Here is a 23382-nt window from a genome sequence, read left to right as displayed (position 1 = left end):
TCTACCTTCAAACATGTGTACGAGAAACAAAAAGGGTAAGGTTTACACACACAATGTGTTCTCAATGGCAGGGTGAAAAGAACACTGGGTAGGTATCAGTGTTTTCACATTTCTTGCATCTTCGCACATTCTTATCGCAATTTCACTCAAATTGTAAAAATTAGTCGTATAAAAAATTGTCCAGAATGTGATTCGTAGTGTCGGCAGTGATGCAGATGGAGATTATCCCAGTAATGACGCATAACGCCTCCGACGGTATCGTTACGTATGCACTCATGACACGAACAGTCATTAGACGAAACGTGCTTGTTAACTTCGTCCGGTTCCGCTTTGAGTTCAGCGCAGCAGTCAGGGCCGAAACGTAATACCTCAGTAGTAAGGATGAGACACCCGCCAGTAGACGTCTCTTGTTACTCCGATATTCGGCATGATCATTGCCACTGTGTCAATTGTCCTCGCTGCTTTCTTACACAAATAGTCGACGAAAATTTAACCGATCGTCGATCATTACACCCAAAGGCTTCAGCGCACGCCCTTTTCGGAATCCAAACTGCCTTTGCGATAGCCCGTATTAACTTTCAGCGTAGTTCGCCACCCTGTTGAGGATGACCTTTCCAGGAGTTTACCAAGAATATTCAGCAGGTATATAGGCCGATACGCTGTTAGATCTCTTGCCGACTTCCCTGGTTTTGGCAGCAGCACCATCTTCTGGATCTTCCATCCACCTGGCAGGTAAAGGATGTCCCACATAAAATTGCATCACGGACCGATCCTTTGGACAATAAAATAGCTTTTGGCATATTTATTTCTTTCAATACCGTAACCGTACGCTCGAACCTTACACTTAACTCCACTCATTAGGTTCTGTACAACATCTGGCTGCAGCTTCTTCTGTACGGAATCCTTCATATCTTCCTCAGATTTGACCTCCTTGGGATGCTTCCGTAGTTCCTGTATCATACTTGCTCAGTATTTTTCGATGGTCCTTAGCTCCGGTACGTTACAGGGGGTTCATGTCCTTGGCTTCGTACCACTCCATGACAACATTTGAATAGTGGCACGAAGCTAGATCCGACCAGAAGATCGTAGGGCCCTCCTGTTACTACAACTAGCGCAGCAGACGCTTCTGTAGACACTCCTTGAGGTAGATCTCCTCGTTTACAGTCCGGGTAGTCACGAACGGCGCACGCCGTTTGCCACATGAGCAGATCGCTTGCCAAATCATGTATTTATTGATAAACTTTAAGTTTCTGCTTCCTTACTTCCTCCGGAACATCAAGTCTCATCATCCATGATGAGACAATGAGGCTTCGTCAGCATCTGTGTGTATTTTTCCGTACGTCACGATTGGGAGCCTTCCGCACTTTGTACGTATGCAGTCCCCCCGGTTCTTGGCTCACTGATCGAAAGACGTGAACAGACGCAACTTTTGCCCACATCCCTGACCGAAGCATTGGGATTACGCTTAAACGCTTTCACTGCACGCTTGTGATCCTGATCACTGATATAACAGATGTGTTAGATCCTATTTTCTTTCACTGCAATCACTACATTGCAGATGACCAACACGGTTTCATGCCTAGACGATCGACAACAACAAACCTGCTCTCGTTCACAACATATGTAATGGATGGATTCGCTGACGGATTGCAAACCGATGCTATTTACATGGATCTATCTGCGGCCTTCGACAAAATCAACCATGATATCGCAATAGCAAAGCTGGACAAACTCGGCATTCTTGGACAACTTCTGCGCTGGTTTCGTTCCTACCTCGATGGAAGGCAACTCCAAATCAGCATTAAGGACTATCTATCTGCACCATTCTTCGCTACATCCGGCATACCACAAGGAAGCCAACTCGGACCAGTAATATTCCTCCTCTACTTTAATGACGTCAATTTCACATTACAAGGACCCCGCCTTTTTTTTCGCCGACGACATGAAAATTTTTCAACAAATACGGGATAAAACCGATGCCGAGCTTCTTCAGAGGGAACTGGACAGCTTTAGTACGTGGTGTGATCTAAACAGAATGGTTTTAAACCCGAGCAAATGCTCAATCGTTACGTTCACGCGGAAATGGCATCCGACTCAGTTTAACTACCATTTCTTCGGCACGAGTATTTCAAGACACTCTCACATCAAAGATCTTGGAGTCATCATGGATTCGGCACTAACATTCAAACCACATACTTCATACATCGTGGATAAGGCATCACGACAGCTTGGGTTCATCTTCCGAATAGCGAAAAACTTCAGGGACGTATATTGTCTTAAATCGCTTTACTGTGCGTTGGTCCGCTCAACGTTAAAATATTGTTCGTCTGTTTGGAATCCGTACTACCAGAACGGGATTGAGAGAATCGAGGCTGTTCAACGCAGGTTCATACGCTTCGCCCTTCGGCATCTCCCATGGCGAAACAGATTTCAGCTGCCGAGCTATGAAAACCGTTACCAGCTAATACACTTCGATACACTCAGCATTCGGAGGGACTGCTCTCGAGCCTTGTTCGTCTCGGACTTACTCTCTGCCAGAGTGGATTGCCCTACAATCCTCGGACGTCTGGATCTTCAAGCCCGCGTTCGAGCTCTACGTAATAACTCTCTTCTGCGAGTTCCGTTCAGGAGAACCAACTATGGTTGCCAGAGCGCTGTTACCGGACTCCAGCGAAATTTTTAACAGTGTGGCGACGGCCTTTGACTTCAACCGGACGCGGAATGCGATAAAAGCGAAAATGTTGACAATTTTAAAATGTAATTAGTTTAAGAAACCACCATTGGGGCCAAGGGGCCTGTTGGTGACGGTAATAAACAACATAAACATAAACATCCATCCTGACCGCATTTCTTCTTCCGTTCGATGCTCAGAGTTTGGTAGTAATGTTTAATAACAGGATTGACTGCACGATTCCGAGTTGTTTTCCCATGCTCCGATGAGAGAGTTGAGGATTTTCCAGGTGCTTAAGCAAAAGCAATTCGCAACGTTGCTTTTCGGGTGACGCCATTTTTTCCAATTATTGAAAACCCGACAACGATAAAAATAAACAATACACTCTAAAATACTTGTACTTAAATTTTCAAGAGAAAATTCCCAATGGGTTATTTTCTACAACGTTTTTTCCGTGATGCAATTTCATGTTCATTTAGCTTTCGTCCAGGCATTTCTATACTGTCCTGAACATGTCCGGAAAGGCCAGGATCGCGGTCTTCGGTGCCACGTGAGCAATTCATGTTATCCATCAGCGTTGAACTGATGAATGTAACGTCGATGATGGATCATAGATCGTCTTTAGGGAATGTGCTAGCGGAACCTTCGTTGCTTAGCTCCAGCTTCGCGGGGTCTTCCAATAACCTCTTTCATTAGTCAGGCTGCTACCCCACTTCACGACCCAAGCTTTAAAGTCTTCTACTATAACAACCGGCGTTCGTTCGACTAACGAGTCGGTTAGTGCGTCCAGCATGCGATTGTAATGCTCTGGTGTCCACCTTGGGGAGCGTAATAGCTACATACGAATTACGAATACACTGTAGATCTTGGCGATCACGAAGCCTTCGTGTGTGCTATCCACCCCCTCTTGGATAGGAAAACCACCCATTACTTGGCTTTCTGCCATCCCTGCACTATCCACCACCCTGTTACCCTTATCGGGAGGTACACGATACTGCTCTACAGTAAATGCAACGTTGCACTTGGTTTCTGTTTTCGAGTTGCTGTGCGATGTCACAATGATTGAGATAAAGTTATCTATGTATAGGTGTCCACCCCTGAGTCGATTCCTAGTCCTACCAGGAGTACTTGTACCAAATTTGAAGCAAATCGAACAAGTCTAGCTACCGGACCAACGTGCTTGAAGTTTGTATGGGATTTTTTATTGACAATTTACATGGAAAAAACCCACTAGCAGACATTTTCGCCGCTAGGTGGCATTATATGTATCATATCACTCTAAATGAGAATAAGAAAGATAGTTTAATTGTCTATAACTTTGTCGAAGACTGCTAGTCAATCCGGCTTTGTTGAAAGAAGTTATTAAACTTTTAAAGAAGTGATGTCTGAGTCAGTTTTGCATGGAGCCTAGCAGTGCATGGCTATGTATAAGTACTCGATTCTCACGTACTACATTTTTTTGTGAAATAATAATTAGATTTAGCTGAATAGTATGTTCAGAAGAATTGTAGTACATGATACGAGTTACGTTTTAGTTCCACCTGTGACCGCATAGAGGGCGCTAACACTTTTGATAGAAGAGAGATACAATATCGGGATGTTCAGAAGAATTACTGAAAAATGCTTGTTCTAAAACTTTGTAGAAGACACCTAATTTTTATCTCTCTCCGTTGCAAAGTTAGTATTGGCGCTCTCTATGCGGTACCATTTGGAACTAAAATGTTCTTACCAAAACATGACTCGTATTATTTACTATAATTCTTCTGAACATTCTATTAAGCAAAACCTAACCATTATTTCACGAAATTGCTTAGTTCGTGAGAATCGAGTACTGATACATAACCATGCACTGCTAGGCCCCATGCAAAACTGACTCACACATCACTTCTTTAAAAGTTTAATAATTTCTTTCAACAAAGCCAGATTGACTAGCAGTCTTCGACAAAGTTGTAGACATTTAAATTATCTTTCTTATTTTCACTTACAGTGATAATACGATGCATACAGTCCTACCTATTCTCTCTGTATATTGTCAAAAACCGCCATTCCAACTTGAGGCACGTTGGTCCAGTAGCTACACTTGTCCGATTTGCTTCAAATTTGGAGCAAATATTCCTGCTGGGACTAGGAATCGACTCAGGTGTGGGACGATAGGGGTCATTTTTTCTCTTGTCACTCTAATGCAGGATTATAGCAGGAATCGAGCAAAAAACTGACGAAATTCTGATAAAACTTAAACCTAGCTGTACAGCTCTGGCAGAATTTCGGATTTTTCATTGAATGAGACAATAGTATATATGTTGAAATGTTCACTCTCCGACGTTCTAGAACTACGCAGCAGCCTATCGGTTTATAACTAAAATATATTTTTATTCTTCTTCTTACAACGTACCATTAAATTATCTTCTATACATAATACAAACGAGCATTACGCATTTATTCTCTCGCCGTCGTTATATCATTTTTTCACAAAAAAAAATCAAAAGCTTTCCTTATAGTCTAGTTGCGTTGTTTTGCTTTAATTTAAAAAAAAATAAATGTCTAAACTTAAAAATAGACAGCATACAAATTAAAATCAAATAGCATAGTCTTGAACAATAGAATGACACTTAAACAAGATACTGTCGTTTTTTTTCGTTGTGGGTGATAGTAATAGTTGGTTAGAAAAGGGAAGACGTCTAGGCGGTACATATACATATGCAATCTGTTGAGTAAAAGTTTCGTTCTCTCGCTGTCTCATAACGACACTTCTGCCCGCCGGAAGGAATAAGCGAAAACAAAAGCGAGAGCACTTGGCATTGGAGAGATTGAGGAGATTCGTGTTAGGTTCTGTGGCTCCATGGGGAGCCGATCGGAAGTTTGCGATAAGCGTTAAGACTTCATCTCACATCATCAATTTCTCGCGATCTCACTGAGTTTCGAATGCAAAACTTTGTTCGGAATGAACAAGCACAGGTCAGGAAGGTTAGAGGTCGCAAAATTTTTACTCAACCACTTCTAGTAGTTGTACGGTCCGTACTGTGATCCGTGATAGTATGGCTGCGGGTAGAGCTGAGGCTGAGGGAAACCACCATAGGGGTAGGGGGGCTGTTTTTGGGGATACACTGAAACCGGAGACAGCAGGTTAGCGATGTGCGATAGGGGATAGCTCAAAGTAGCGGTAGTTGTGCTTTCGGAAACACCAGAACCACCCAGCGGGTACTTACCTGGCATCAGATACTGAAGGTTGAGCTGTTCTTCCTTTTCGCGCTCACCTCGCAGGCAAACGGCTGCTCCGGAAAGGAGGATCGATGCTAGCAAGCTGGACGCTACGCCGGCCCAAGCCACGATGTAAGACCAGTCGTACGAGATGCGAGTGTTGTCTCGGAGGACCTGAAACGAAACGGTAGGATTTTATTATTGAAAGATTTGTTCAAGCTAATAAATCATCGCATTGTTACCGTAGTCCAGCTCTGGTAGAAATCATCGCCGACGACTTTTTCCTTCTCGAAGAATTCAACGGTATGCCAGAGTCCCATCGCACCGGCAGCTAGTAGGCAAGCGGTCAGCATCAGGATTGCAGTCGCCGTAATCGCACCGGCCGAACGTTTCCAACAGCCAGACAAACCGGTCCAGAAGGCGCAGAAGATGGCAACAAAACTACGACATTACTTTTTCTTTAGTACATGATTAGTATGCAGTGTTTTATTAAGTACGCACCTCAGAACGAAAGCGGCAATGACGGAACGAGCCAGATGCAGACGAGCCATGATGTCTTCGTTGAAGGATGGAGACGATTTGTCCTCGTCGGTCAGCGGGAAGTAGTCGATGTTGGAACAGTGCGTTTCCACCGGCGAGAGGTAGATTTGGACTGGAACAAGATCAGAAAACAAGAGCGTGTAAGCTATTTGGAATTTTAATAGGAGAATAATAAAAAAATGGAAATCTTCTGGACTTTTCAAAAATAAGTTGGAGTGGATGCTTGGATTTTTTTTGTGTCTAACTAGTGCTAATTTGGGAACTAGTTTAGATACATCGTCTAACTAGACAACCAGTTGGTGCTAGTTACTGACGAGGTGAATTCGAAACACAAAAAATCTTAAACTTAAGTTAGGTTTTGTGCCTTCCATGCGCAAATTGGTTCAATACTACCAAAGTTATATTAAGTAAGGTCTAATGTCCTAAATGCACCCATTGGTTTAATCCATTTTACACTTTTGGAAATAAATATTGCATAGTGTCAGGCGTTTGATTCCATACCCAAAAACATTTCTTTTTCGCTTTCTCGTCAGCAAACCAGAGCTTCTGGCTTTGCTTCCCGGGACATCATTCGGGATGTTCCAGCTGGTTTAGGTGTTATATATATCGTGTGACTGTTTGTATATAGTGTTTGTATATAGTTTTGTGCGAGTGGTTCCGGTTGGAGTTTTAATGAGAGCAAAAGCTTAAACATCTTGTGTTCGTTTGTGCTCTCAAAATCTTGTTGGGGAAGCATAACACGATTTTCTTTGTTCTATTTTATTGAAATATACATGTTAGCTAAAATCATCGGCAACACTGACTTTGAATAATTGCTAATCATATAAGCAAAATGTAGCAACATTTCAGGCAAATGGTGGAGCTTTATTATTAGTAAGATTACATGTTCGAAATATTTATGGTATATTCTTTATTTATAAAACTTTTTACGAAGTGCAGGAAATAAACTATAAATACGTAACCAATTGTTGTTTTAATAGGTTTGTTAACTTTTAAATGCATCGTTTATGAAAAATCAAAACTAATTATGATGATATGTAATTTCCATTATCTTTCCTCCAACATTTATAACACAGAACTCCTTCCATTCAATAGGTACAAATAAACAGTTGCACAGAAAAAAATGTTTTCGCTACATCCGCACGTGGTTTTCATCATTTGCCTCATCCGAGTTGCTGCTGAGAAGTAGAATTCGATCACGCAAATTTCCCTCGGAAGATATACCGCTAAAGTTATCATAATCGTTTTCCGCCCGTTTCTAATCAAACATATTATTCTGTTGCTGTAGTATTTCGTTCGGTTCTACTGCTACCAACAACCGGTATTGCCTTTCAAATCAAGGGCCAACCGTAGAGTTATGGCATTATCCAAAACCGCTGAACTGCGATAGCCTTCCTAAACAAACTTTTGCTCTGCTCGCGCGCTTGCTGCAGTGGAGATGCCCTAAACGCTTTTTGAACCGCGTGTTCAGTCGAGCAAATCTGCGGTTACTTTGATGCCGTGGTTCAACAAACGGGCAAATATATGTTGTAACATTTGTAAAGTCTTACCACAATCTACGGTGACTTGATTGACGAATTGATCAATATGCTGATGCAACTACATATAGGTATCTCTGTTGATACGTGTAGATGTCTTTTGAGGAAATTAATATCGTTATTTGCTTCACTACAAAACTCAGCCAGGTTCGAATCCTAATTGCTATCAGTTCATGCATTTTGACAGCAACTTAACTAAGTTTGAATTCAGATAAACGCCACATAATTGGATGTGTATTGATTTGATAATAGGCAGTATCGTTTCTACCTAATCGAGTGGGGTCGCTTTGACAGTTTGACATTGTCAAAATTATTATAAATTTCGTAAAATACATTGAATAGTAAAATTAAAGTAGGTATCTAAGAGTTTGTTGTTGCCCTAATGTATTTAGTACAAAAACGTTTAGTTTGGGATTTCAACAACTACATTACTGCCAAATACAGCCATTTGTTGGAATGTGTGAGCAAAAATGAAAGAGTATGTGGGGAATATGAGAAACGACCGATGAAAAAATAGGCGGAAAACAAAAAAACAAAAAGCGGAAGTAAGAGCAAGGATTTGGTATATATATAGATCGGAAAACTCGAAGTGGCAGGGCCAGTAAGAACAGGCTTCATATCTTACGGACTATTCTTTTGTGTTCTGCTGGTAGGTAGGTAGAGTAGGTTGAGTTTCTACGAATCATTGGTAGATGTCCCATTACAAAGGGAGACCATGTAAACTGACTATTTGAAAAATGTCAAGGCTTTTATTCTTTAACTGTTTTTTTTTTTAAATATGATGATTTTTTTTTGTTTTATCAAATATATTTTCTTCGAAAATTTAACTGATCTATTTATTTGTTCAACTTTGATTTTATTATTTTTTCAACATTTTCAAATAAAGATTTAATCTAATCTCTAAATTAAATCATTTCAATACATTTTGTACTTTTTCATGTTTTTAATTTTATTATTTTTATTTATTCGATTTATATACTTTATTTGTTTTTTTAGATAATTCATTTTATTCGTGTATTTTTTATGTTATGGACCCTTCAAATGTGTTTACCTTTTAGGCAGTCGTAAAACAAAATGTGAAACAAAGGTAATAAGGTATTTTTCATGAACATAACAGCAACCTTTATTATTTCGAAGAAATGCTCGCTCTTTTCTGTTGATGCTGCTAATCAGTCGGCGATCACCTTTTAGTCCCGGTCTTGACTAACTGAATATACTAGTCCCTAATCCGACCAATGCGGTGACGCTGGTGACTGCTGACTTCATCTTCATATTCACCCAATGCTTGTCTATTGCACAAAACTGAGAATAAATTGGTAGATTCAGTTCTCTTAGGATGTGTTGCTCTCTATCACCGTTGAACCATTGTCGTACGCCATTGCTACAATAGCAACTGGTTAGAAATCTATTTCTTATGGCACCCCATTTCGAACACTTCCAAACTCGTGGAATAGTTCGTCACTAAAACGCTGATTCTTATCATCTTATCTGAATCAGATTGATTGTCAAAGCGAATTTGACATGAGATTTTGGCGTTTTAATGCTTTTTAGTTGAGAAATGGTCCAACTAGCGGAGGTCCAACTAAAAGCGGTTCAGTTAAAAAGATACCAACAAGCGAATCACGACTGTAATATTTTCGGAGACGAATTCGCCAACAGAATAGCAGTTATTTCGTGGACACGGAGAAAAATCAACAAATCCACGAAATAAATATGTTGCGGTGACCATAAAATCGCATATAGATTAGCAGTCAGTACTCAGTTTTTCCGCCAAATCAGAGATGTTTGGATCGCCCTTGATTTTCCGAATGACCTTGAGTTGTTCGAAAGTGCAGTTGATAGTAGAGGGCTCCACCTCAACGCTTCAATTGCACTTTGGGGGCTGTTTTGACAGTTTTCTTCTGTTTTTAATCACAGTTCTTTTAGAATAATCCAGTAGTTTCTTCTCATGCTCACTGGAGAATGGACGGAATAAATTCGTTGCTCGCATGGTAAAAATCGCATCTCGAACCATTCGTTCGCTATTGACAAGAAAGCTTTTTTCATTAATTAAACATTCTGCTTGCATGAAAAGTGAAGTAAAGCAACCTGGCGCAGCGAAATACTTAGATAATCATTTATCGTTTATTAGATATCCGGTAATCGTAGAGGGGTTAGTGCCCAGTAGGAGATTGATATCAAAATTATCTTGCTCCGTAGAAACCAAGTCAAGAAGCCGTGTTGCATCCGGCAGCAGAAACCGAGGATTGATCCACTGCGGTTATGTTCCTATGTCAGAATTTCGTTGCGTTGCGTAGGCACGGTATACTTCGTAGATTGCAGACTGATGACTCTCATTTTCAGCCAGACTACTTGAGGAGCATTGTTTGGGAATAACAATTGATCCAGACCAAGCGAGAATTTGGCCTGAGAGCTACCATTGCGTGCCACGACCATCTTTACCGTAACTTGGGATGAGAAAGGAAGTGTTGATGTGGTACTTACTTAACAGAAGGCCCCGACTCAGTGACACTCCCACAAGTACCACTGATTGGTTAGTGGGTGGGTTGTTAGTCAGGATTCGCTTCAAGCAAGCGATGCGACTGAGAACACACTTTCGTGCATAAGATGTTTGAATAGTTTATTGACTGTAGGATACGTAAATGTTCTAGGCGTTTAAATTCTGGGTAATCGTTTATCGAGATTGTTTCAACGAAAACAACTTGAACTCCGGACAGCCGGCTGTCGGGAGTGTTGTCGACAATGTAAAATGGACCGCAAACAATGAGTTTAAAAGTGGTATTGTGGAACATTCATAAATTATGGCACGCACTGTTCCTATGTCGTAATAAGCGACAAAAACAGGACAGCTTCTTCAATTCCTGCATCTTTTAGACTTTCTAATTTTGTGTAATAAATCAGTAAAATATTTCTTATAATTCTTCTTATCTATTCCCAACAAACCTGCTTGCTTCTCTTTCCGGCAGCTGGTATGCCCGTCAAGAAGCTGGTAGCTAGTATGTGCGTCAATTACAGTGAAGACTATATATTAAGAAGACTGATATCACTTTCCTTCCCCCATACAAACGAAAAGCGACATAGGTTACAGCGCCTCTATTGGAGGAAGGTAGGAGGCTTACTGTATAAGTGTATATGTGTGTGTGCCATGTAAAAGTGTATATGTGGAAAGTACCACCTTTACCCGCAAGTGGCGTTGTTGTTACTGACTCCAGATTCTGGACAGAGTTGCTAGCCTTCTTGAAAGTAAGGTTTTCACTTACAGTTAATGCTTATTTCGGGACGCTCAAAACTATTTCACATTCTCGTCGCGAACACAATCGAAATCGTTTTAGTTGTAGCCTCAGTTTGTTTACTATTTTTAATTGTTTTTCTAGATTATATGGTTTTTCATTTTTAACCCGTATGTCTTCTTTAAGAATAGTTATTGAAGTATGTATAAAGCTAGACATTTTTTCGCTATTCATTGTTATGGTATTCCTAAAACGTATTGTTGGGCACCTAATGAGTCTCCTGGTGGCAGGACACCCCTCCTAAAATCTTGAATCGCGCGTGAATTCCAGCACAATTTTGAATCGAATACTTATCCTTACTTTCGACTTCCCTTCTCTCGTGACACTTATGGCGTACGCAGTAGTATATTCGGCCTCTAGTAATTGTATGTGTCGGACTAACATTCCTCTTTTCTGACATGATTTACGTACGAACGTGGCTGACGCTGGTATTGACCATTAAACAACTTTGGATTACCAGCAGTTGTACATTGGATGATGATTTGTTACTCCTTGGCATTATTATTGTACTGATTCTCTGTGTATTTTCAACTAGTTCCGATCAATAATGGAGTTGCAACCCGATGTGGTTCGCACAAGCTCACGCTATTGGATATCTGATAATCATAGATTTTTGTTTAAGTGCTGTTAACAGAACTATTCTGATATTAGATCAAGCTCCTGGTATGACTTCGTAAAGCTACCTGAAATGCGCTTCGCTAATAAAAAAATCTTTTAATAAAAATACTGCATGTTTTTCCTACATCCAGAAAGCTTCGCATAGCCATATAATGATCGCTCGCGAGCAAAGATTCTACGCTGCTCTTTGCAGTTGCACCTTCATCGTTCGTTCGCAGTTCGCGCATCTAGTGACCCTGGGACTGCGATTATTTTTTTTTTAATTTTTGAGTTATCAGTGAGTACACTTTGGACTTTTAATTTCCATTTCTACATCAACTTAGCATTCCCTCGCATGTCTTACGCTGATCCACTTCGTTCTATGTTTTGTGGGTGTAGATATAGTTTCCTGCACGACTTTGACGTCTTACACGCAACGCAAAATTCATTACACACCAACTTATCCCAACTATCCGCCAAATCCATTCCGGAACCAGTTCGAAATCCTGAATGGATTCATTATGGAATCTGGCTCAAAGGACAACCGATTCCGACTCAATCGGTTGATGCTGTTGAGCTGGAATCCATATTGAATCCGGTCAGAGGTCCGAGCCAGTTGCAGAATGGTTTGACTGGGTAGAGGACCGCTGTCAATTCAGTCGAACTCAGCCACTAAAGAATTTTTTTTCTTTATATATTTTTCTGAGGTAGTAAACATATTTTCTTCAACAAAGTACTTTTCTTTAGGAGAAATGACTTTTAATTAGATTTTAGATGCGTTTTAACAGATGAAAATAAAAACATCATCATTGCACTCTCGTGACATCTGACGGCCGACATCAAGCATTAGATTGCGAGTAGAGGTTAGTAATGCATTAATCACCGTACTATTCAATTATTAAATGCGACTGAATTTGATAAATCGGCAGTGTTACAGATGTTCGCTCCACAAATGCAACATTTTGTATTGAGATCTGCACTCGAACATCGTGTTGAGTCTGTAGAAAAAAAACAAACAGCGATCAATTCCGCAATAAAAACACGAAGAGCTGTCGGTACTCAGGTCGGTACATCTCTCCATTCAGCACATTTTATCGTTTCCCACCACTTTGTTGATCTATTTTGACGCGGTAGTTTCCAGTAATGGCTTGCTTTGCGTACGCATTATCATGCGCATCTGTAGTACTGCAGACACCCCTCCCTGCCCCATCCAAGCAATCTTTAACGAGGCTTTGTTTTCCGTGTTGCACCCGGCGATAGTGGTGAATTTCGGTATGCGATGCGCTGCGCATACGCAAATGACGGAAAGCTTCGAGCATCATGGACCCACCCCTTTCGAGACTAATCTTGTAGCTGTACAGTATGCATCACGCAAGATGATGCAAAATTTCAAAGCGTGTCCGGTCGCAATAGTTTTCAAAGTTTGCATCTAAGCGTAAAGTTGGCGATGATTGTCAGTCTTTAAACTGGTGGGTATGAATATATTTAGCATTCCCTCTAAAACAAGTGTATGGCAAATTTCGTGTGCTATCATCTGGACTAACTAATTAAAATGCTTCACCACAATCTGAGCTGAGCTAGTTATTATTGTTGGACCATTATTATTTACCAAAACAAGGCAGATATTAAAAAACTTTTTCTTCTTGCACAGGCATTCACGGCAACCTGTATCTAAACATTACCGCCAGTAAACAACGAACAGCACGCACAGCGAATCCGGTTTTGAACCGTTTGGTGAGTGTGAACAACAAAAAAAAACAATCCATCAATCAAAGTCAACGACGTTTTGTTGGTACCCGCTACGTGCTGGGTGACGGCTTCAGGATAGGTCTCTTTCGTAATCGACGCAATTTTATCGTCCTTTTTCGATTTTTCTTAAAATGGGCTTTGCTACTTTCTCCTTGGCTAATGAGACTGTTGACGTAATCAGCCCGCAGGGCCTACTGAGTTGTGGTGAATATAGATGAATTTGGTAAACATATTACACACACTGATTCGCCTAATCGTCAAGAGCTATTTTAATTGAGAAGGAATTTTACATGTTTCCGAGAAAAACTTAGCACCTGCCGGACATACTTGGTTCTGTGGGAACGTCAAATAAAATTGGAATCTAGTATACCAAATCGAACCAATAAACTGCAAATAATTTCCCATCTTCCTTCCCCGCTTCATACTTGTGTTGACTGAAACATACGCATACAGATTCAAATAAATTTACGACCCATTCAGTTGGCAGTTACTGAGAATTTTATTTATTTGCTTCCTGATTTTTGGACGTCGACAAAATCCGTTTCATCTCACATTTCGTCAGTTGATTGTTCTTAGTTGAAATGAACGCGCAGGTAGCTGAAACCGGTTTTATAGCACGTATATGATTGGATCATATATGTGTTTCCAAATGATCGCCCGTGATTTAGCCACAGACAACTAACAAAGCTTTAGCAGTTCAATCGCCATATATTGTCAAAAGTGGTTTCGACCTAACAACAATTTCCAAATGGCATTTATAAGGTTCAATGTAACTATTATTGCCTCCTTATAAATATATCTCAACCTAATAAAAATCTTCGGAATTCTTCTGCGAAACATGAACCATGGTGGTGAATTTTTCATCAAACGTCAAAAACGCATTAGGCTGCCCGCTAGATGTGCTAGGTAGACCGTGAATAAAGCTGCATTTAATTTCGAAAAGCTATCATTCCCATGCATGAGCCGTCGATAGGTGCGGCTCCCACTCGGTGATGCGTTTTTTATGGAAAATTTCTCCGCTTCAAGTTCATTTACAGTAGACGAAAAAACTGCAAATAACGCGCGGTATCGGTGCGAATCTGGTAAACGGCCGAATACTAGACGTGTCTCGACGCGACTGCACTTCTACTAGCTGCAATCGTTTTGATTTCCCAAACTGACAGATATCCTCGCGAAGCGTCGGTAGCGGCATTTAATTGCTTTACCAAGCTGCACGCGAAAGGGAAAACGACAGCGTATGATGTGTTTTGGAGTCGAACCGAACCGCATGTAAACGGGCGGTTTTTAAATTTACACCTATTTGGCTAATTGGAACTGGTTTCAAGCAACTCGAGGCTGCCGAGATTCCTCCCCGCGTACCACAAATTGTTCGCATCAACCGACCAAACTAATTGCATTACTGTTCGTTATGAAATTTGTGGTGAACCCATTTTGACAGCTGCTGCTCCTCGAATTCGCCACACAGCGGAAGCCATGTTTTTCTCTGACCTACGATGAAGCTATAATGCAATTTGGAAATGCATTCATTTATTGGATCAAAAACAAGGTCAATCTGAATTCATTTCTTGGCCAATTCGATTGATGCCATCGCTGTCGAACTTCATAGTCAGTGAATTATCAGTTATCTGTTTCTTTTCTGAGCCACCATCGTCGGAGTATGCACCGTACACAGAACGGGACTTTGTGTTTCGATAATTATCCGACACGCCGTTTCCCATCGATCGTCGATCGGGAGCACTTTTCCCACCTGCAAGAATCTGCGTAGAACTAACAAATTTCGCCGTCGTTTTGGGGTTACAGACTAGTAATTAGCATTGCTACTTACCAGCTGATGCTGGAGGCTTTTCCTTCGGGTAACAGTACCGGAAAAGGCCCCGTGTCCGGGTGAAATAGATAAGCCTGTTGTTGAACGCGTCTGTGAGTGATGATGCATCGGGATGCTTGGCTATGAATGTCTGTAAGTGAAGAAAACAAAAACAAGTTGGGTATTAGGCTTTACACCAACCGACATAACCCCACAAAACGAGCCGGATGAACTTTTTTTTGACAATTCTCGGTGGTTTGTTTACATGGAAGTTACGTGAGTTCGAATGTAACAGATGAGCACCCGTTGCGCTCGCACTCACGCATCTGACAAAGCAAACAAACCACCGAGAATTGTCAAACATAAACTTCATTCATTATGAGTTCATTCGTGTCGTCATCTTGTAGAACCTAATAAGTGAAAGGTTGTTTTTATGATTAACGGTAGTAATTGTAGGTCATAATGGTTTGAACCATGTTTTTGCCTTGATCACATCCCTACAGAGAACAGACGAGCTTTTAATTTGTTTAATAAATTAAGACCGATTCAAAGGTAGTTGAGATATAATCACCAGGTGCACTGCTGTCGCCATTGTGCTTAGTAGATGAGTGTGAATCAATTGACAACTGATCACATAGAGATTTCAAAATGGTGGACATAGTCATGCCTCTAGCTGGGATAGGCTGGTATGGCGGCGCTAATGTTTTAGCAGATGTTCGTTCACATATTTCAAGGGCGGATCCTGAAAAAAATTTCGGGAGGGGTCTGAAACTTTAATTTTGAAATTATCATTGTACAATACCTAATACATAAAAACCTCATTTAATGAAAATCAGTTGTGGTGTTCAAATTTGATTTGAATTGATTCTGAGTTTGAAACTAATAAAACATTGAAACTAATTTAAAATTTCTCAACAAGTTGAAAATTTTCGGAGGAGGTCCGGACTCCCAGAACCCTCCCCCTGGATCCGCAACTGAATATTTACACAAGTATTGCAAAAATCTGTGTTCGAACATGGATGTCTTTACTCTTCGATATCCCTGTGGTCGGTAGTAACGACGATCTATGGCAAGTATTTACGATTTATGAGATTGTTTGCTGTGACGATCGATGTGAAATTAGTAAATCAATGTTCGAATGTGTGGCATCGTGAAACATCGTGAGAAGAGAAACAAAGCCTTCAAAATCGAGTAAAAAAGTATTAACAATACGTTTGTCTCCCCGCCTGATTACATCAGCGAATTGAAAATCCGGATGATGTCAGGAGTTTTTCGGCTGTTTTCAAAAAAACCGCAGTGGGTAATATTTGAAACATAACAACGTGATCGCTTTATGATGCGATTGTGAAAATCAAGAAGGCGACTTTCAGTTTAGCGGACTTCTCTAAGACCCAATCAATTGATCTTTAGTCTCAAATTGTCACGCCCGTTTCGAAAAACCATTAATGATTGGGTTTAGTGAATTTAGCTGGATCAACTTCCGTTCCAGCGAAATTCATTAGACACGTCTTGGTTTTAAAGTTGGTGCCAGACATCGACCTCTGGTATCTACTCATCAAACCCGTTCCGAAAATACCCATATTGATTGAGTTATAGAGAATCATGCCAAACCTAAGTTGCCTTCTTGGATTTCAACATGGCGTCACACATCAATATTTGGCATCTCCTCGACAAGCTCGTTCCAAAAACACATATTGGGGTGGGTGTTTTATCTATAGTTAGTAAAGTCTCGATGAATGATATAGGAGTTCTTTCTGTAACGGATTTGTTTGTCTTTAAATGACTCCAACTCAGAAAGTATATATTTTCTCACAATGATAAACTTGGTATATAATAACTCCTACCATCTCGAAGATCAGTTTTGAAACGATTCATTCTTCAATGTCATATTCCGCTTAAAAGATTCCAACCTGAAAAGTATATGTACATATATCTTTACTCCTAAGAGCTCATTTTCTTTGAAAAGCTCCTAATATCTTTCAGTAGAGAGTTTTGTGACCGCGTATAAGTAAAATCGTTCAAAGTTAGTGTTTTGTTGGTAGTTTCGTAATTTTTATAAATATTAAATCACAAAAATTATCATTTTGTACTGTGATTATTCATTTGTTTCCTCTCAACATTTTCACAATTTGTGCTTAACATTTTGTCCATACATCTTTTTATTTCGCTTCAAGTTAATGAAATCACAGCGTGACGTAAACACAAATATAGTGGTTCCGAAATCGTCATTTTTGCATGTGCAATGAAGTGAATCAAACGATTTTGCGTCGAATCGAAAAGAATTAATACATAATATGGCGTCAGAGAAAGAGTTGTTGAATGTGCTGAGAGGCATTATTCTTGTTCTTTGGAATTGAGAACTAAACTAACTTTAAAATATTTTAGTTCTTAATCAATACCAAATTCACTTAAATGAAAGATATTATAACATTCGTCTCTGGGAGAATTTATCAGCTTTGGACAAAATTAGCAAAAATGCATACAAGATCAATTACTCACATGCACGGAAACAAGAAGAGCTAAGGAAGAATAAATTATGTTCCCTCAAGAAATGAACAAAAACTCGATTAAAAACCACAACATTCAAATACTTTACTTCTAAATAGTTACTTAATTGTCTTACTTGTCTAATAGCTCAATACCTTACTGTGGTAATGATAATTTTTGCAATGCTGTTTTAAAGCAACATTGCGTATATAAGGGTTAAACTAATTAACACTCCAAGCATTAAGCCTCAAAATGAGTTGCAACGCTAATTTGAATTCCTAACTTTCCACAGTTTTCCTAGAGATCCTAAAAATGTTAACATCCATGGATAACCCCAAGTTTCCGATGTAGTGTGTTTAGATGCCAAAAGATTGAAAATCGGTTTATATAAAGCTACGAGATATTTTCTAAATGAATGCGGGACACGCACAAGACACATATCGAAGGTATCATGAGACTACTCAAATTAGTGCTGTCGAGTAAGGTACTGTTGGAATCAGAATAAATTGGCTGATTTTGCATGTTTTCCCACGTTTTTAACAGATTGGGTACCACAACTCAAAATCTACTGTGAGTGCTTTGACAGTATTCACGTGCGTTTGTGAATTTTGGAATAAAATTCAACATGTTGAAAAATGCTGAACATTTTCCGGGACGTCCAACTATGCGAGACAAATTCTTCGAATCTTACTGTCTCGCCTAATTCAGTTCGTTTGGTCAATATAGGTTAGTTTGTTACAATGAAAATTTGGTCAAATAAGAATGTGTGTAAGTCGAATAAATATAAAAAAAAATATAAAAACGCAAATTGGTACATCACTGGTTGGGAGGGTTCATGTGTACCACCTGGACTTTTTCGCGACCATTTTTCCGTTACGGCAATATGCCAAATCCAGCCAAAACAGAACGGATCAATTTGCTGCTTGAAGAAAAGCCAATAGCCGTTTTTCCAGGCACTCCTGCATATAAATTTTCTTGTTGATGGTCCCGTTTGGGATATAAATGTCGCTCTTCAAGCCACAGGAACGGATTGCCTGCCATACACGGTATTTCTTTGCTAAACATCGACAGCTTCATGGGTTAGACAATTTCTGCCACCTTTCCTCTTTCACTCGGCTGGTCACTCTTTTCGTCGTTTTTGCGGCCACCAGTTTCCGCTTTCCTCCCGGTCTAGTCTTCCTGGATGCCGACGAACGTTTTCTGAACACTTTTATTACGTTAGTGAGAGTTAATTTCGCCACATACGCCACCTTGGCATGCGAGTAGTCAGGATTTTCGCGATACGCGAGCAAAATTTTCTTATTTCGATACCAGGCATGAGGCAGCACACATATATCCTAAAAATAAGGCGTGTGCGGGTTTACTCAAGGCACGATTTCAAAAAACACGTCAAGTTGACGTTGACCAATTATTGAGCGAACCACTCTTTATTAGGACATAACGACATAACGCTCCTCGCGTTACCTAACCTCAACCGATTCTAGCATGGCAAAATATTTCCTCACTGGCATTCCTCACGAAAAAATTTGGCATCCTTTCTTTTTTAACGGAAATAGAAAGGCTTAAGGGTTTGTAAACTGGGACGGGACCTGCGGATAGATGTTTTCTTTTTCTTATTTTTCGGTTCCATTTAACTTTCGTCTTACCCACTCTTTTTGCCTTGCATATTTCAAATGGAGTTCCCCCTGGCTGCATTTGACAATAGGTTTTTTCGTATCCGTTTGTTCCGTCCCAGGTTGTAACTTTCAGGGCAACAATTTAGGACTGGGTGAAATCCTTATCAACTTTTGAATAGGGCTAATAGGATTTGTAAACAAACTTTTGATTTGCTGATTTCTCTTAATTTATTATAATTTCAATACAGAAAACATTTTAAATTGATTCTACCAAGGGTAAAGATATTGATTCATGTGTATTTTTTTATGAAATTCAACTTGTCAGCGGGATAATGAGCGAAATAGGTTTGTTTACAAAAATCTCATTAGCCCTTTTGAAGAATTAATATTGAAATTATACCTATATCTGTGTATGCACTCCGTAGAGTGTATTTTATCGCAACACAATGCTCACCACTACAGCTGCTATATTCAATGTCCGCCAAAAGCCGGAAAACTGGTAGCTCTTATTTCAGGAAGAAAACACTGGCATCCCATGCAAATGTTCAAGCTCTAGCTTAATAATTTCATTGTCGTCGTGAGTGAGAAATTTACATGTACGAATAGAAAAACTAATTTAAAGATATGATGATATGATTTCATACTTGTGCGAATATCTCTTGGTGTTGCAGAAAATTTTTTTGTTCTTTTCGTTTCTCTGCACTCGAAAGGAAAGAGTAAAATAATTATGACCATAATCACAATACCTTTTCCATATACATCCAAAAAGAACATGTTATGTGCCGTCATGCTCGATTGGCTCCGGCATTTGACATGTTCAATTGACTCCGCTCAGTGTCTCCGCCTAACTATGAATATAGTAACTATACTCACAACTGTTCCTTAATCGTTCACAATTTTCGTAAATTTTTGTTTGAATTTTGGTTTGTGAACGATTTTGTAGATTTAGATAGGTGTAGTTTTTTATCGCTGCTTTGAGAATTAATGTTGGGGCTTACTTAGATAACATTTCTCCTACTGCCGAAAACGTGCACCGAATTCGCTACTCAGCAAGCGAAACGGTGATAGAAGCCGGAATGGTTTATTTACATAGTGCGGAAGGCGGCCATCGAAGAGTTTCGAACCAGGAGAAGAGAACGACGTCGTGTACTGTCAAAGTTATGTCGTTTCCTACCTGGGATAGTCCAGTGCGAGTGAGTGTGAAAATCTTCCCCACAAGGTGCCAACCGTAGTTCGGAAATTAGTGTGTTGGTGCTGAACCGCCGTTTGTGGGAAGCAAATTACTTCCGCTTCCCCAGTTAACCGCAAAGGATCCAGACGCACCAATCCACGCTCACTGGGAAGGATAAGCCGAACGAGCCTTGCTCTCCTTCACAGTTTACAGCCAATAAGAGCGAATCTGGTTGGACAACAGCTCCCCTTGGAAAGATCACTGCGGTGCCTTCCGGGATTCTTTGCGGGGAGCAAAGTATCCGGTGATTCTTGCCGGTCGGAAGAGACCACCCGCCTTTCCGCCCGTAATCGTAGCAGTAGCAGCATGAAGATTTTGGAGGAGAGTCGGTAAATTTATCTATTTGCTTTGTTATCGCTTTTGTTTGTTCATGTACGAAAATCCGAAATTCATGTAGAGGTACCTAAGCGGCCCTGACAAATAGGGTTCGCCGGGCAAATAAGAACCCTACGTACAGGGCTACCTTATTTAGTACTTGTTGGGGAGCAGTGGAAATATAGCGTTCCGACTAGGTGTAAAGCCGAAATTTTTCCTGATGTATACAACTTATTGCTTAAAGTATAGTCCATGAAGTGACTAAGACATTTGCCGAAGATAATTTTTGTTTATTTGTTTATGTGAGAGCAGGGAAAACCCGCTGGAGCTGAATTTTGTTTGAACTCTCTCTCCAGCCGCTATAAAACCTCCTCATCGTTTATATTAACAGATAACCAACATACAAATGATACATTTCGACACATATAACTACAATTAAAACTAGCAGCATAATCATTAGAGTGGGACAAAAATTACATTCCAGCTCCGAGCAACTTTTTAGGTACCATTTGGGTCCTAGGACAACTGTGCAAATTATTAGCTCGATCCCTGACACTATATTTTTGCGCCCGCTGTTTAATGTTTACATGGGATTTTGCATGGGAAAATAAACTCACAAAATATTTCCACCAGGAGTCGTCAATTGCTTCCTAAAAATAAACCTTTATGTGGCTTTTATAGGAAATTTAACAAAGAAACAAAGTGTCGAAACGTTCTGACAGTTGAGAAAAATTAGTTATTACGCTGAAACCGATTGATGCTCTAACGATTGATAAAATATTAATTTTTTCTAGCACCACTACTGTTGGTTATCTAATTATATGCAATTTTGTTTTGATCTTCTCTTAATGTGTCTAAATCAATTATCTGTACTGTGTGGCCACTTCACAAGAGTTTTGAGAAATAAATTGAGGGTTCTTTTGTACATAAAAAAAGAAAGTTAAAATTATTTTATATAATTCTACCGTCAGCAGCAGTGTTGCTATAAAAGTTGAAATTTTCATTAAACTTCAGGGGCATCAATCGGTTCTTGCGTAATAATTTTTCCACAAGCATCAGATCGTTTCACGGTTTTCTAAATTGGTTCCTTAACAAATTTCCTATAAAACTAATTTCCTAACTAGGAACTAGCACTAGACTACAGCCAACAAGATAATGAGCTGTGCAACGATTTCTAGGCAGCATCACGGGACAAATAAAAGTCGAAGAATAGCGATTCAAAAGACGACTAACGAAAGGTTCGTTATAACCATAATTTTTAATGTAGAATACATTTAAGGTTTCAATATAGGGGTCCCGTTTCAAAATATCGGCTGCGGCGCCGCGTCAGATTTTGAACGTTAATAACTTTTATCATACTAAACAGAATGATTTGATTTTTAGGCCAATTTGTTGCAAATATGTTCCTCTATGCTGTATTAAAATTTGAAGTATGTATAACATGCACTAATAACAAAAAAATGTGTTTTGAAAAATCTTTCGAAAACGACTCGGAAAAGTGAAATTTTTCAGCCCATCCCGCACAGAGCCGTCAAAATGGTGGACCAACCGAGCAATAAAATAATGAAAAGTTTATATATAGGTCCACTACATGTTTGTTTTATGATTATTTGCATTGGGTTGCTTGACGAGAGCAGCTGGTGGGGGAAAGACGGCATATTCCTTTGGTTAGGCCATTAGAAGCCGGACGGAAAGGAAAGGCTCATGCACGACACGAGAACGAGCGAGAAAGCGATAGTAGTGCATATTAGCGCGATTATATAAATATCTGTCGGTCGGTTTTTCTCATCATTCGTATTCGTTCAAGCACTAGCAAGCAGCCAGTCCACCGAAGGAAAGCAGTTGACGATGACGACGGCGGAAAAAGTGCCCCAGCTACTGGTGACTCATCGCAACCCGATCAGGAACTGTCGCCCTGCAAGAATTTCGCCCCAACTAAAGGGCAACAGAGAAACTAATCTGTGTTCTAATAAGAGTTAAACGGGCTCACCGTGTCCGCGGGGAGTGCGTCTGAATTATGCTCCCGCAATAAAACAATAAACGGTTCTTTACAGGACCAATTAATTGTGTTGTAATAAGAGTTAAACTGAAATTTACATTTTATGGTGCATAACAAATCATTTTCAGAAAGCTATATAAGAAATATGATGTGTGGAAAGAAAGAAAGAGAATTTAAATTATCCTCTCTCGCTCGTTTTCGTGCACTGCTTTTCCATTCCTTTCTGCTGCTACTACCATCATAACTAAAACGAATGTGCGTGTTCCCCCACAATCGTCGCTATTACAATTTGAATTATTTTATTGATCCTCTCTAGTATTGATAAAATATAGAACGTGCAAAGTACA

The 23382-nt window shown here is 39.9% G+C and overlaps 1 protein-coding gene across 1 annotated transcript in view; it reads right to left on the bottom strand.

The window, feature by feature from the left end:
* Positions 1–5016: 5016 nt before the first annotated feature.
* Positions 5017–23382, bottom strand: part of LOC131677331 (transmembrane protein 235) — a 38756-nt gene continuing 20390 nt past the window's right edge. The window contains exons 2-6 of the mRNA XM_058957077.1: positions 15409–15538; positions 6371–6521; positions 6112–6310; positions 5878–6043; positions 5017–5775 (exon numbers count right to left, since the gene is read on the bottom strand). Coding sequence (XP_058813060.1) covers positions 5669–5775; positions 5878–6043; positions 6112–6310; positions 6371–6521; positions 15409–15538 — 753 coding nt within the window. The 3' untranslated portion in view covers positions 5017–5668. The remainder of the gene's footprint in view (positions 5776–5877; positions 6044–6111; positions 6311–6370; positions 6522–15408; positions 15539–23382) is intronic.

The sequence above is a fragment of the Topomyia yanbarensis genome, chromosome 1, assembly GCF_030247195.1.
Source record: "Topomyia yanbarensis strain Yona2022 chromosome 1, ASM3024719v1, whole genome shotgun sequence".
In the NCBI taxonomy this organism is placed as follows: Eukaryota; Metazoa; Arthropoda; class Insecta; order Diptera; family Culicidae; genus Topomyia; species Topomyia yanbarensis.
This window is presented reverse-complemented; position numbering and strand designations above follow the sequence as displayed.